Here is a 15,624-nt window from a genome sequence, read left to right on the forward strand (position 1 = left end):
TTTTATCAAGTGGGATGCAGGTGGCTGCTTGCATGGAGTTTTCAGGGAGTGCTGAACTTAAACCTGCTCCCATCTAGCAGGAGCAGCCTTGTCTCATAGCATCCTTAACCACCGTTCCGTGCCCTCTCGTTATGTGGGTCTCCAACCACCCCCAGCAAATCCGTCCGTTAGCAGGGGCAGCAGTAATTTGCGAGCACACAAAGCCCAGTGAGTGCTGTCTGTCTGTCTGTGTCTGTCTGCCTCTCTCTTGCACTCAGAGGGTGTCTCAAGGCAAAAGCACAGACTCCAGGTCCACCAGGACCCAGAGCGAGTGGGGTCGCTGGGAAGCGTTTAGTGCCCCTGTTCCTGATGCTGCTTCCTCCTCGCTGCGGCTGCCATGGCTGCAGCCCAGAGCCGGCCTCCTCCTCCTCCTCCGGGTGAGGGAGTTCAGAGAGCCTGGGAAAGAGGGAGGGAGCAGCAGAGCCCACTTGGCTCTTTGCAGCTCCCGGCTCTTCCCTCCCTCCTTCCCCTCCATCTCCTTGTCATGATCCAATTGCGGGTGTCCGGCAGATCAGAGGCAGGGGCTCGGGGAAGGGGAGCGCTGCACATCCCCTTTTGGCACCCGCAGCGCCCGTTTGGTCCCTCCTGCGCCAGGGAGCTCCGGGGGAGGCCATGTCTACGGCACGCCCCCCCCCACCCACCCCAATGTCCCCCCCCGCAGGCCTGCCCTGCTCCGTGCCCGCATGCCAAGCCCCGGCTGCTCCGCGCTGCACGGGGAGCGCTTGTGCTGCTCCGTGCCGCTGGGTGCCGGGGGCAGGTTCGCGTTCCCTGCGGAGCGCAGCGAGCACCGGGCAAGGTAGGGCTTGGCTTTGGCTTGCGAGGACGCGATGGGGGGGTGTTGGAAGGTTTTCTCCTCTCAGGGCATCCCCTTCTCCTTCTCCCCTGGCTCCCTGTTGGCAGCGGCTGTGTTGTCGGTGGAGGGAGGGTTTGCAGAGCGCCTGTGTGCCCGGAGATGGAAGGGCTGGAGGGGACGGGACGGTTCAGAGGCAGGGGTTCGAGTGCTGCCTTGTGCCCTTGTGGCTCTTGCAGGAAGCACTTGGAGCCTTCCGGTTCCTGGGGAGAACCCACGCGTGTAAAAACGTCTGCTGCGAGCTGGGGAATGCCCCAGGTTGTCTGAGGACCTGTAGACACAGGCAGGAGAGCCAGGAGGGACTGAGCATCCGGTGATCCCTGCAGCGTAACCTTCCCAGCAGTGCCATGGTCTGGGGGCAGCGAAGCGTCTGTGGGGTACCAGGACTGATTGTCCTGCCTGTTTAACACAGGGCATTGCCTTTGACCGCTGATACGGAACAAGATTGTCAGGTCCTGACACCTTTCTGAGTACTCAAAAGCATTAGAGAGTCACTGGAGGCTGGGAGGTGCGTGCTGCTTGGGCAGGCAAAGGCAGAGGATGCTCAGGCTGTGCAGAGCTTAAGGACTGCAGCGCAGAATGATCCAGAGTGGCTGGTGCTGGGGGTTTCTGCTCTGACCAAGCAGAGAGCCTGGAGAAGCTGTGGTGATGTGGGAAAGAAGTGCTCGGGAAGCAGAACAGAGGAGGAAGGTGTGCCTGTGGGCACGGCCTGGGGCTGCGTGCAGGGACGTGGAGCAGAAGTACATTGAGTCTGCGGTGGTTCTGGTTTCAATGCAGCCCTTTGAGCAGAGCACGAAGCCTGGTCTCTGTGGGCCAGATTTTCTAAATAGCTTGAGTGCAGTTGCTCAGCACATGGAGTCGGGGCCAGATCTTCAAAAGAACTCAATAGCCAGCAGTTGGCTTTTGGGAAAACCTGACCATTTATTCAGGCATCTAAATGGGAGCTGAGGCATTCCAGAAATCTGGTCCCTGTTGTGCAGGCTGGGCTCTCGCTGAATGTGGACACATGTCCACGCTCCTACATGGAAGCAGAGAGCTGCTCAGTTTGATGTAGCCTCTGTGCTGCCGACAGCGAAGGGAGATGTTTCAGGGGGACAGGACACAGGAGAGTTTGGTGGTTGCCATCGCAGTGAAGCTGTGGGAGGTTTTATGGCTTGCTGTGCTAACAGGCAGGACATCGCAGCCTGTGTGCATGTGTCTCTGTGTGCAGGTTCGTTGCGGTTAGCCAAAACGGCTTGGCTCTGCCTTGTGTCATCCTGACCATGATATGTGAATTGAAACGCTCTCAGTGCTGTCCTGCTGCTGTTTGCCCCTTCATGACTGAAGTGCATTTGGGATTTGGGGCCTGGAAAGGAGAGGATAAGCTCTGCGGTCCTCAAAAAGCTTAAGGATTGGGGTTCGTGCAGTTGTTTGGCAAAATGCGTTGCAATGGGCCTCCTGTTTTCCATCTCTGGCTTCCATGAGCGGCACTGGCAGCACCTCCAAGTAGGTGGGATGGGGATCCCTGGTGTTTCTGAGTGTATGGATGACTTTCTGGGAAGCATCGGCAAGTTCCTCCATCCCTGCTTTCCCCATCTGTAAAGTGAGATGTAGACATTAAAATCCTCTCTTCAGCCCCTTGAATCTCTCTCTGCTGTGTGCTATTGAGTGCAAATTGCTGCTACTGCTGGAATAATGAACCCTGATCTGCACATGGTCTGTGCTTAACTTAGCTGCTTAACTAACTGGGCTAGTTTCCCCATCCTTCTGTCCTAGAAGGCCCATGAGACACGGAGTTTATAGCATGAGAAGCCCCAAAGTATTTAAACCATGCTGAGATTTAGTAAAGATTTAATTTTCCTCTGTCTTTCGGCACTTAGGCTGCAGGAAGCGCGTTTTCAGGCTTTCCATGTTCGCTGCCAAAGCTGGGAATATGCATTAAAGAAAGGGGGTGGAAGAAAACAGGGATTCATGTAAAATGCTGTAGCTCTAACAGAGGCTTTCACAGATCCGCTGAATGCCAGGAGTCTGGTGATAAAATGATGGATACTGGCAGCGTTGGTTGGGCACTCAGCAAGTGCACTGAAGCTCGAGGCTGTGTTGGCCTCCTTTTTCCACCAGCTCGTCCCAGGGAAAGCTTCCATGGTGCTTTCCCTGCCTGGTGGCTGCTGCATGGGCTTCCTTTCAAGGGGAATGAAACCTCAGCCAGATTCGCACTGGAAGGTGCTCATTTCTGGAGCTCTTTTGCTTCACTTCGTGCCTGCCTCCTCCAGCCTTTTCCTGCCGCCCTGTCCTTCCTCCTGTCCCTTTCTTCCCCCATGTAGAGTACTGTTTCCTATCTCCATTCCACTCTCTCCTCCCCAAAACCTGGCAGTGGAGCTCATGTATTCACTGCAATTGCATCTTCCCCTGACAGCATCCCAACGCTGGCATGTGCTGGTGGCTGTCGCCTCGGGGCTTTGCCTGCATGAGGAAGCAATCAGCATCTTTCTGAGAGCCAGTGAATTGTGATACGACTGCTCTGTTCCGGATGCACCTTTGGTCCAGACTGAGCCCTTCAGCTCCTAGAAGAAAAGGCCCATGCAAGGGAGTTGTACCAAAGCAGGCACAGAAAGGTGTCAGACAGCAGGATGGATCTCTCTGAGCCCTGCATCTCCTGCAGGTGTTTGTCTGCTCTCTTGGTCCACACACCAGTGACCACACCGGGAAGTCTGGAACTGAGCACGGAAGGGTTCTGTACCTTCAGCAAAGCAAGCCACATCTTTAGCTGGTATCAGCAGCACGCCAAGCTCCTTTGGTCGACTCAGGGTGTTCCCATGGGAGCATGCAGCTAGGAAAGCAGGGGAGGAAGCAGGAGTATGGAGCATGCTGTTCTAGCCATCCATCCTCAAGCTCCACTGGCTTGAGGTGACACAGCCGTACCTCTTCAGTCCTTTCACTGAGAACATGCAGCTAACACTAAGAGTAATCTCCTTGGTTACAGTACGTCTATAACATCAGGGCAGGCAGGACTTGGTGCTTCCCAGGCCATGATTTCCCCTTGGTTTTTCCCTTTGAAGAATCCCACGGCTTTGGGATTTTAATGAGATTAAAAACCAGAATGAAGAAATCAGACTAAATAGAGTGGCTCCTGTGAGCAGAGGTGGACCCAGGGCAGCTGTCTCTGTTGGGAGGGCAGACGTGAGGGATCTCCCTCTAGGTGAAGCCTCCGTTGTGAGATCCCCGCTGCCGGACCTCTTTACCTGTGCACACACAATATGGGCTGAAATCAAGCTTCTCCTGTTGGCTGCACAGGGTGGATCTGAGAAAGCCTTGAAGAAGGTAGAGAGTGAGGGTAAGGGGGACAGAGTCCTGCTGGGGGGGAAACAAGAGGAAAGCTCAGGTTTCTTGGAATCAGCCAGAGCTTAAGGCCTTCCCTATCATAGAATCATCGAATAGTTCGGGTTGGAAAGGACCTTAAGATCATCCAGTTCCAACCCCCCTGCCATGGGCAGGGACACCTCACACTAAACCAGGTCACCCAAGGCCTCATCCAACCTGGCCTTGAACGGTGACAGGGATGGAGCATTCACAACCTCCCTGGGCAACCCATTCCAGTGCCTCACCACCCTCACAGGAAAGAATTTCCTCCTTATATCCAACCTAAACTTCCCCTGTTTCAGTTTTAACCCGTCACCCCCTGTCCTGTCATTACAGTCCCTAATGAAGAGTCCCTCCCCAGCATCCCTATAGGCCCCCTTCAGACACTGGAAGCTGCTCTGAGGTCTCCACGCAGCTTCTCTTCTCCAGGCTGAACAGCCCCAACTTCCTCAGCCTGTCTTCATACAGGAGCTGCTCCAGCCCCTGAGCATCCTCGTGGCCTCCTCTGGACTTGTTCCAACAGTTCCATGTCCTTTTTATGCTGAGGACACCAGAACTGCACACAATGCTCCAGGTGAGGTCTCACAAGAGCAGAGCAGAGGGGCAGGATCACCTCCATGACCTGCTGGTCACGCTGCTTTGGATGCAGCCCAGGACACGGTTGGTTTCTGGGCTGCGAGCGCGCACTGAAGGCTCATGTTCATCTTACCATAAACTGATGTGGGGGCTTCTGTTGATATTGTGTGCTCCAGATGTTGGCTGCAGCTGGGGTGGAGGTAGTGGGATGCTCCCAGCCAGAAGAAGCTGGGATGGGGGAGAAGAGGGAGGGAGGGATACTGGGCTCATGCGGATGGGTGGAGAAGGAAAGAGGGATACGAATGTATGGTTGTAAATCCACACCTACACACCCTCCTTTCTTTTCCCTCACAACTCAGTACTTCCAGCGCTCTCTGGTTTCTTTTGCAGAGTCGGAAGGACAAAGAAAGACCTAAACAGAAGCACAAAAAACGTCCGGAGTCTCCCACCAGCCTTACCCCATCCTTGGTGCCCGTTGCCGCAGAGAAGGTACCAAACCTGCAGGATGTGAGTGTGGGGACGGAGGGCAGGGGGAAACCATTGGTGCTAAGTGGGGAGGGCAGGGCAGGAGAGCAGAGAAATGGGGCTTGTCCCTATGGTTTGACTCCCAGTTCATCACGTTCTCACTCCCTGCCTCGCTCTCCCCACCTTGGGAATTTAGCATGGCAGCTGGCTTGATTCCTGTCAGCGCTGAGGAGGCAGCCATGGCGCTGAGCTCCCAAGTGATGGAGCTCTAAGTGCCAGCCTGTTCTGCAGCAGATGTTCAGATTGGAAGCTCTCATGGAAAGAGCCAAATATCCCTGCTTTGGCCTCGGCTGCTGCCACAGCGTGAACAGCGAGGCAAGGCTTATGGGAGGAGGTGTTATCCCCCATTAGACAAACTGATGGAGCTGAAGGTGAAAAACCCAGATCATCTTAGAAGCACAGATCTTCAAAGGGCATCACAGAGGTGGCTTTTCTGTGCAAGGCAATGGAGGGGGAGGTTGGTTTCTGTTGAGTTCCCTCATTTCAGGACCATTGAGGCAGAGGGCCACAGGGAGGTGGCCTGGGTTGCTCCTGAGGTGTAGAGGCAGGGAAGATGCTGCATGTGTGGGTTTGTCTCCTCAGCGCCCGGGGCTGGTGGGACACAATCAGTGTGTTTCCCTGTTCACATCATGCTGCTGGACGTGGGCTTTTGCACCTGGCTGTAGAACAGGAAAACCCATGAGCCCCGAGCTCCCAGTAATGCAGAACAGACACAGCTGAGTACGCAGCAAGGTGAAGGCCAAGTCTGTGGTTGTTCAGGGGCAGGGAACAAGAGAGGTTACTCCATCACCTGGACCTCCTGTGTGTAGTGGGAATGTAGATTAATGCAGCTCCTTAGCAGGGCTGTTCTGGTATAAGCGAGAGTAGGACCAGGGCCAAGCTCCTGCTACAGCAAATAAAACAGCATGTCCCAGGAATGTCCTTTTGTGCACAAAAAACGCTCCTTGGAAAGGCTTGGGTGTCCTTTACGTGGCAGGACTGCCTTGTGGAGATGAGGATTCACAGGCTAGCGGGGTCTGCGTGTGTGAGAAGCACTGCAGGGGCAGTCTGGAAGGGGAGCAAGCTCCTGCCGGTCAGCACGGGGTCGCTTTGGGTTAGGGCTGAAGAGGATTTGCTGTGTTCTGGGAGCAGATGTAGGTCAGAGCTGGAATGGCAAAGCTGCTCTCGTGGTTCTCAGGCTGGGAGAGGCAGGAAGGTAGAGCAGGACAGAGCAGAGGAAGAGCCTCGGAGCTGCCATCGCTCGTGATGGACCTGGGCTTTTGTTCAGCCCCGCTCTGGCTTTCGGGCGCCGCAGATTCACCCCGTTACCGGAGCTGCCAGGAGCTGATGGCCTAAGGAGATTACTTTCAAGCTGAACTGAAACCCAAGCCCTGACTCCTGGCCAGCTCGAGCGCCTGGGAGACAATTGCCCACTGTCTCCCCCAGCGCCCTGCCAGGCCTTTATCAAGGAGGAGGAAAGGTGCAATGCACTTTTACAGGCAGCTTTCAGCTCTTTGTGAGCTGAAATTCAGGAGATCCTAATTACTGTAGCCCTGCTTGAGCGACAGGGTTTTAGTGTTTCCCTAGGGAGTTGCTATTAATCCTCATAGCAGCGAGTGTATTTCCCTTGCCTTTTTTTCGGTGCATAGGTCCCAAAATCCTGTTCCAGCTCTGCTACCAAAGGTATTCCAGGTGGAATTTAAGAGCTGCTCAGCAGCCTGCTGCAACCCTGCGCAACCCCCTCCAAGGGGGGTTATAGGAGGCTTTCTGCATAGTTGCACTGGTGTAGCATTGCCTAATGGAAAACCTTGAGCCCCATCGATGCAGCACGTCCAAATAGGTTTCCTCTTGGAAGCCAAGACTCTCTTGGACCGTTCTGGGTCATAGATTAGTGCAACTCGTCGCAGTAGAGTGTACTGCAAACCAAAAGCTGATGTGCATGGTGTGACCAGCAGGAGAGCATTGCTAGTCCCTGCTGTGCCATGGTTAGAGTCTGGAAAGAGCTGGGGTCTTTTCCTCTCCTTACCACTTGCGTGGTCTTGGGTAAGGCATTTATCACCTGCATGGTCTTCTCCAGGGAACCAGAGCCCAAACTCCCCATGGATAACCCCTGTAGGTGACGCAGCATCCCGTCTTTCATGGGGAGCAGCTGGATGAGAGCACATCTTAACCTGATGCAGCACCAAGGGCAGATGCTCATGTCCAGGCTCCTGGGAGCAGGGCACTGGCCCAGTGAGCAGAGCCACAGGAGGCTGGTGCAGCCCTTGATGTCCACGCCAGACCCATGCTGCCAGCACTTTGTGATGCTCACACTGGAGCCGGAGGAGCACCACACACAGTGAGGCTCCTGTCCTGGTGCACAGGACTGGTGGCACTGAGCATCATTGGTGTTCTGGAGGCAGCAGTGAGGAGAGGAGCCAGATAATCAGCAGATTCAGGCCTTGGCACTGTTTGCTCCTTGGACATCAGGACCATAGTGTGGCACCAGCCATGGAGAGGTGTGACTGGTACCTGAAGCCACACTTCAGGCTGCTCCCAGTTTACTTAGCCTAGAAGGAGCCTGCAGCAATGGGGCATCTGAGCCCCAGCATCTGGTCTTGCTACCAAAGCCCTGTGAAACCATCAGCAACCCTTTAATAACGTATTTTCAGAGCTATACTCCTATGCAGCAGGACTTTCAAGCTCCTCCAGCAGGTGAGGCTGACAGCAGCAGCCCTATGGCATTGCTATGGAGGAACCGTGGCACATTTCCACTTCCCTGTTGCCTCCGGCAGCCTGGCCTTCCCGTTCACATTACATTTTGCTTTAGTTTTGCAATGCAGATTTCTCATTCAGGTCCAATTTTCACCTCATCCATCGCCCACCCCCTGCTCCCCTCTTGAACCATTTAGTTCCGAAGATCCTTTGATGTGGTTTCAAGTCTTCCTCTCGCAATCAATAGCGGTAGACCTCTGACTCTTGACGGCTTTTTGAGCATCTCCCCGAGTGCTTCCCGGTGTCTTCTAGGGATCTAAATGCCATCAATCCCTGACCCTGGGGCTCTCCCAGGCCTCTGTGTCCCAGTGCCTCGCTCAGGTTTGGCAGATCAACATCCTGAGCCCACGGTGTGGCCTCAGCTCTCGTCTGCACCGGAAAGTGAAACCAGGGTGTGAATTCACAGCATGCAAATGCCTCTTCCTAACAGCTCCTTGCAGCTCGCCTCCTGCCTCTGCAGTGTGGCTCTGGGTGATGAGATGTTCCGGAGGGGCAGGAGACCTTGCTGGTGGGGCACAGGAGCGTCCCTTTTGGAGGGCACACAGAGCTGTGAGCTGCAAACCCGCCACTGTTGGTTTTGGGGGGATTGGGGGGGATTTGGAGCATGGGTTTGTGCTGGGGAGAGGCTGTCTTTCACTGGTGCATTGGCTGCTTGGAGCTCACACAGACTGTCTGGGGAGTGGGAGGGAAGCAGAGAACAGCCCCTCTGGGTAAGAGTTTCTGCCTGTTTCACGTGGTCCATCCAGAAGTGGTGCCAAAAAGGATGCTTCTGAGCAGCCTGTTGGAAAGATGGCATCTGTGGAGGGGGTCTGGGGCAGAGGATAGGGTTTCTCAGCCCGACAGGAGCAATGAGCCTCACCAGTAAGCGTTGGCAGCCAGCGCTGCTCTAGCTCTACAGTCACTGCCAAAGCCAAGAGGCAGTTTGTGTGCTCAGGATCTCTCCATGGAGCTGGTGCCCGGTGCTGGGATGGGGTTAGCGGGCAGCAGCACCGCAGCAAACCTGCCCCTTCCCTCCCGCTGCGAGCACCCCTGGGGAGCCATCCTGCTGCTCCCTGTTGCAGTAAACCTGCACTATTGCAACCCTCCCTCATCCCATCTGCCTCCTCCTGCCAGCTGCAGGCATCAGGAGCACTTGTTGACGCACTCACACATGCCCCGTTTTGGGCTGCAGCATCTGGCTCGCTCTGGGTTCCGTAAGCTAAGCTGGGGATGCCAAGGCCTCTCTCCGCATCCATCCTCTTCTCCAGTTGGGTGCTGGAGGAGGAACAGCTCCTGATTGCAGACACTGTGGAAAGCAGGGAGGCTTTCCAGGTTTTCCACTGTTACTTGAGCTCTCGGTGTCTTCCCAGAGCGTGCCTGGAGCTGAGAGATCCTGGGAATGTCTGCGCCGCGCCTGGCTCAGGCAAACGCACAGGCACCGTGATGGGGTAGGAGGTTGTGGAGGGGGCTGATGATTATTCCTGCTAATCACAGCATGTCTCAGCAGGGATATTTACCATAAGAATTCCTTTAGCATCCCTTGTCCTGACACGAGTGGGAATTTGCCAGTGACATCAGGGTCTTAAAAATAAGGTCTTCATACAATCCCAGCCTGGTTTAGGTTGGAAGGGAGCTTAAAGCTCATCCAGCTCCAACCCCTGCCATGGGCAGGGACCCCTTCCACTGGAGCAGCTTGCTCCAAGCCCCTGTGTCCAACCTGGCCTTGAACACTGCCAGGGATGGGGCAGCCACAGCTTCTCTGGGCACCCTGTGCCAGCGCCTCAGCACCCTCACAGGAAAGAGCTTCTGCCTAAGAGCTCATCTCAGTCTCCCTTCTGTCAGCTTAAAACCATCCCCCTTGTCCTGTCACCACATTGCCTTGTCAGAAGTCCCTCAGCCCACCTGTATCTCCTATTTCCCCCTACAAACAGCAGCAGCACAGTGCTGCCCGATCTTGAGATGGAGGGAAGGGACATGCTAAATACCGTGAGTGGCTCAGACACAGAGAAGCTGCGAGATGCTGACGGAGACTCGTCTGATCTGGTGATCCAGCATGGAAAGGCAGCTGATGCTCACCCTGCCTGCGTGGCTGCTTCTGCACATCACCCTGCAGTGCATGGCTGGAGGAGCCCTTGCTCTCAGCGCATTGTTCCTCCTTGGCATCCTCCCTGCTTCCCCTGCCAGTAGTTTAATCCAGGGCAAAGCCGCCCTGCGCGGCTGACGCGCGGCACCAGCCTCCCCCTTTTCCTTCTGGATCCTCTCAGTGGTTCCCTCTCGGCGCTCGCCTCGCCAATCAGGAGGCAAAGAGATGCTCTTCTGATTTCCCATCAATAAATTCATGAATGAAGAGCTTGGGGGCTGCACAGTGTCCCAGGGAGGCCAGGAACGAGGTACAGCCCCGCGGGGGACAGGAGGTACGTGCATCCCGGCGCGCCTTCATCTCACTGCGGGCTCCTGGGTCGAGGCAGGACTTTCCCCATCAGGCTGGCACCTCCAGCTGGTTTATGCTGGTGACATTTTCCACTTGGTTGCTTGAAATAAACCTTCAAAACGTAGCTCCTGGCTCGTTTCGAAAGAGAGCTCTCACTTCCTCAGCGCTTCCCTGCTTTCCCCCGCCCGCTCTGCAGCATGTCATTCCCCCCCCCCCCAGCCTGTTTGCAGCACATGAAAGTGGTGTTTGTGCATACACACACACGGATTTCCATGCTGGAGGAGAGCCGATAATCCAGGGATTGAGACCTGTGGCTGTGCCCGAGGCATGCGGGTTGCTCCAGCCCTTCATCAGGAAGGCGATGGGACTGCAGCCCTCGTCACTGTTATTACCATTGGCATGATGCTAGCGGTCCCCTCCCCTTCAGATCACGGCCGTGTTGTGCTTGGCAGCCCACGTGTGTCTCCTGGAAGGCTCCGCTGCCACCCAGAGCCTGCGGGCCCCATGGAGCAAAGTGGGACAGAAACAGAGGCGCAGAGAGGGGCAGTGATTTAGCGCGGCTTCGGTTTCCCCCTCTTTGCTCCTCAGCTGCATTGCTTGGGCCCGTGCCCCACATTCGGGCTCTCCAAGAAAGGCTGCTTAGAGAAGGGCCCTTGGTAGGGTAGAGGCTGGGAGTTTCCACATGGATTTGGCTGCCGTGACCTGCTTGGCCAACGCTGTCTAGGATAGCATTTGGCAGGAGGTGGGGAAATCCTGCCCCTGTCGTCCCTGGGAACCTCTCATTGAGGCTGTGAGGTGGGATCAGCCCTGCAGGTGAGTGTCCATCCCTTTGCCACCTGCGGCTGAGCCCCCTCAGCCTCCCTTACCCTCTTTTAATTCCATTTGCCCTTTAGTTTTGCAGTTCAGATTTATTCCCCAGCTCTGGTTTCCCCCTCCCGCCCTGCCCTCATTCATTACCTGCCCTACACTCCCTTCCTGACGCTGGGGAGCAGGAACCTATCTTCTCAGGCTGTTTCCCCCCCCTGCCCTTCTGTGGCCTCGTGCACCTCGCCCGGGGAGCTCCGGAGAGGTGAATTTATGGGAGGAAAACCCAGGGCTTTGCATCTGTGCTCGGCCGTGAGCCATCTCCTTCCTCCCTCCCACCCCGAGAGCAGGCTCCGGGCTTCCCATAGCCCCCTCCCAGCCGCTGCTCCCCTTTTCCTTCCCCAGGCAGATGTGGAAAGTCAGGGAGATTTTCATGTTCCCTGCGAGCTCGTAAATCAAGGAGGTTTAATCTCCTGCATCCAGGAGTCTGTGATGAGAAAATACAGGACACCCCCACCCCCCCCAATTTCCACCACTCCCTTCCTCCTGTCTTTCATATTCCCGGCACATCTGGTGTGCGTTAGGCTGCCAGCTGTTGCATGGTGCGGAGTGATTAAACCGTGTGGGAGCAATGGGGAAAGAGTCTTATCTGGCCACTCAGGAGTCTGCATTACGAGCCCTTTTTTTTTGCCTTGAGCTCTCCCCAAGAAGAGGTCATCTGGAGTCAGGGATAGTGGGATATGGGAAAGGGATCGGGCTTCTTCCTTCTATCCGCTCGGTCGGAAAGGAAAGGAGTTTGTGCTGATGTACAGGTGTTAGGTTTTGGGCTTGGAGCCATCCCGTTAGGGCTGTGTCTATGCTATCGATTGATTGCAGTAATACCTCGCAAGAAGTCGTCTTTGAACGCTGCTGGTTTGGCTTTGAAGTGCCTTGAAGGTGAAGGTTTCGTATCCCAATGTGGGTGCCCTGGGGGATCTGGGTTTTGGTGCATTCCGCTCTCCCCCCCCTGCTGATCTCCCCACTTCTTCCCACTCTCTCATCCCAAGCTCCTGGATTTCCTAGCATCTGGTCAGCCTCTTCATCCCCCCCTTGCTTCCCTGCCTCCTGCAGGCTTAGATGGGGTTTGGAGAGCATCTGTTGCTGCGTGCTCAGATGCTGCTCTAACAGTGTCCCTATGAAGTACTGCAGCAGGTCTTGGAAAGCCCTGGCTGGCCCCAGTGGGTGCTTTAGGGAATCCAGGGAAACTCCTGTCACAGCACAACGACAAGTAAATTCCCCCCCATTGGAATGACCTTGATGAGAGCAGCACACCTGAGGGATGCAGCGGAGATACATGCTTGAATCCCAGCCAAATTCAGGTTGGATGTGGGCTGGCTAACCCTCAGAGGTACTTCCCTCTGCTGACAGTGCAGGGAATCTCTGATGTCTGTGCCCGGATCATCAGTTCCCTGTTTAATTTCCTGCAGTTGGGTGGGATGGGAAGCAGCAAGAGAGGGAAATGGGGCTTTTTTTCTGCTGAGCAACACGACCTGAGCATCGCTTTGTGGGCTGAGGGGGCAATTACTTCTCTTAAGGGGAAATGGGTCAAAAGAGCCCCTGCTGTGGCCACATCTGGCCTGAGTGAGTGACCTTTGTGTTTGGTGCTGCCAGGGCTCTACCAGCCACCATGAGGGGAGCAAAGAGCCCTCGGAGGTGGGCCGCTCGGAGGTGAAAGGCAGGAAGTCCTCAAGCCATGGAAGCAGCCACAAGGGGAAAAAGACTGGAAGTGGGAAAAGCTCGGTTGGCTTCAGCTCAGCTTCATCCAGCGGGACCTTCCAGCCTGCAGGTAAGGGGTGAAGGAGAGAAGGGGAGAGTGGGTGCTTTGCTTTGCCCCTCTTTGAGATGCAGCTGTAAGTACACCAGCAAGTGCTCATGGCTGTTCCTTTAACCCCTGGAAGAGAAAGGGGAAAGCCTTGCTGCTGCTAACTCCATGCACAGAGGGAAGAGCCGAGCCCAAGGAGTGTTACAGCTCCCCTCCTGCACTGCAAGGGAAAACAGATCCAGATGTGTGAGCGGAGGGAGGAGGGAAGGGATGCAGGCAATGTGGGCAGCACCTGCCTTCTCCTCCCTAGGTGGTACTGTCTGCAGCAGTGTTTTAAGGAGTATTAGCGGAGAGATCTGAGCCAAACTCTGGTATCCAGGCTCCCCTGAGCTCTGAATCAAAGCCGTGCCAGGCTCCCATTGCTCTGACCTTGCTCTTCCCTGAGCCGTTGCCAGAATGGCCAATGTGTTTCATCTTCCGGTACCCTAATGGGGCTGGAGGGATGGACTGGGGTGATGCAGGACCTGGGGGACCAGACATAGGCATGTTTGGGTGGGGTGAGGATGCTGGTGTGCACCTCTTGTGTTTGCCAGAGAGCATCAAAGGTACGGGCTTGGAGGTGACAGGGGTGGCTTTTGATAACCAGACTGTATTAGAGGAGCATCAAAGGTATGGGCTTGGAGGTGACAGGGGTGGCTTTTGATAACCAGACTGTGCTAGAGGAGCTAGGCCAGGTTGGACGGGGCTTGGAGCAACCTGGAGTAGTGCAGGGTGTCCCTGCCCTTGGCAGGGGGTTGGGATTTAACCTTAAGGTCGCTTCCAACGCAAACATTCCATGGTGCTCTGGTTCTATGACCTGTGTTGTGGCCGTGCTCCTCTTGCCAACCTCCTGTTAGGGACTGAGGTACTGCTGCCGTGAGCCTTCCTATCCCTGCTTCCTTCCCCCCAGGTACCTCCTGCAGCAGCCTGCAGTGCTCGCAGGACTTTGTGACGTTCCCCAAGCTCGAGCAGGACGACGAGAAGTACCGCAAGCCTGTCTCTTCCTCCTCTTCCTCCCACTGCTCCCCTCTGTATGAAGGCCAGAAGGGGGACATCTTCGAGCAGAAGGTCATCTTCTCCGGCTTCGGGTCCATCATGCGCTTCTCCACCTCCGCCGTGAGCCAGCAGAGAGGCCGGGATGCTTCCCCCGTGGACTATAAAGCCTCCAACACCATCAGTGGCCCTTCGGTGGGGAGCAGTGGGACCAGCAGCAGCAGCAGCAGCCACAAGCGCATGCCGTCCCTCAGCATGGAGGAGGGAGAGGTGCTGAAGGAGAAGAAGCACAAAGGCAGCAAGAAGAACAAGCATGGGCCTGGCAGGCCCAAAGGGGGCAAGAGCAAAGAGATGTTGGGTGCCCAGCTGGCTGGGTCCACGTCGACGTCCTCATCGCCCTTCTCCGGGGGCTCTCTCGTCAGCTCCAGCATCGGCAGCTCCTCCCGGCCCTTCAGCCACACGGGGAACCTGCCCAGCCTCAGCATGGAGTCCCCGCTGCTGGGCTCAGGTATGTTCCCCCCGTAGGGCTCCAGGTGTGCAACGGCTCCTCCTTCCCTTCCCATCCCGCGGAGCTGGCGTCTGGACCTGTCTGCACCGGGTCCAGTGCCTTTCCTTCAATCCCTGGAGCTGGTTCTCCCATTTCCATGTTGGCTTTCGGGCTAGGTCAGCTTCCCTGTCGATAGAGCTGTGGAGCATTTCAACCCCTTTTTGCTGGAGCACCTCAGCCAGAGCTGGATTTCCAAAGGGATAGATAGGGTGGGATATCCACAGCCCAAACCAGAGCAACCACAGCCTCACCCCAAATGAGGCTCTCTCATAAATGGTCCAAGTTTAACCCCTCTTTCTAAAAGCAAAACCTCCCATCCTGGTCTTAGCCCATCCACACAGGGTTGGGACACTGGGTCACCGTTCACTGTGCTGAGAGGCTTACAGCCATTCCCAGCCTGCGCTCCCTTCTGCGGCAGGGATGGGGCAGGCAGGATGTGTGGCAGGAAGGGGTTAAGGCAGCAGGCAGAGGAGGAGCCTGCTGCTCCGGGCTGAGGTTTGACACTGTTCTGGCAGCAGAACTTGTCATGGGTCTATTGTGGGTTGTTTGCAGATGTTCCAATTTAGGTCAGATTGCACGGGGAGGCGGGGGGGGGGGGGTGTGGGTATGGGTTTGTTGTGTGTGCCTGGGAGCCCTGCCCTGTTTGTCTGAGAGAGGAGAGGAGCTGCAGGAATTGATGCAGCTCCCATAATCATAACCTGGGGCCAAGGGTTTTCTGCCTTCTCCCTGGAACAACAAAGGGATGTTTCAGAGAGGAGGCTGCTGCCAGGCCCTGCGCTCCTGCCTGCTTGTTCTGCCATTCTTCTGCTGCAGAGATGTTGGCAGGGCTCAGAAGGAGCTGGCTTTGGGCCCCTGCCGCGTGTACGAGCCAAGGGGAAGTCAAACGGGTCCCATCCCTCAGCAGCAGCTCCCTCCTCGCCCTTTCTTCCTCATTTATCTGTCCTGCCCCACCGTGGTCCCTGCGCATC

At 55.9% G+C, this 15,624-nt stretch overlaps 1 protein-coding gene across 5 annotated transcripts in view; it reads left to right on the plus strand.

Moving 5' to 3' along the window:
- Positions 1–15,624, plus strand: part of MLLT6 (MLLT6, PHD finger containing) — a 41,703-nt gene that overhangs the window by 15,377 nt on the left and 10,702 nt on the right. For 2 of the 5 annotated variants that reach the window (XM_061442763.1, XM_061442764.1), the window contains exons 8-10: positions 5,195–5,311; positions 12,927–13,101; positions 14,027–14,617. In XM_061442763.1, the coding sequence (XP_061298747.1) occupies positions 5,195–5,311; positions 12,927–13,101; positions 14,027–14,617 (883 nt within the window). Of the gene's footprint in view, positions 1–496; positions 836–5,194; positions 5,312–12,926; positions 13,102–14,026; positions 14,618–15,624 lie in introns of those variants that run through there. The other 3 variants (XM_061442766.1, XM_061442767.1, XM_061442765.1) reach the window with 3 other exon arrangements.

Source organism: Pezoporus flaviventris, unplaced genomic scaffold (assembly GCF_033815535.1).
Source record: "Pezoporus flaviventris isolate CSIRO_AGI_PZ_B2104156 unplaced genomic scaffold, CSIRO_AGI_Pfla_v1 ptg000252l, whole genome shotgun sequence".
NCBI lineage: Eukaryota > Metazoa > Chordata > Aves > Psittaciformes > Psittacidae > Pezoporus > Pezoporus flaviventris.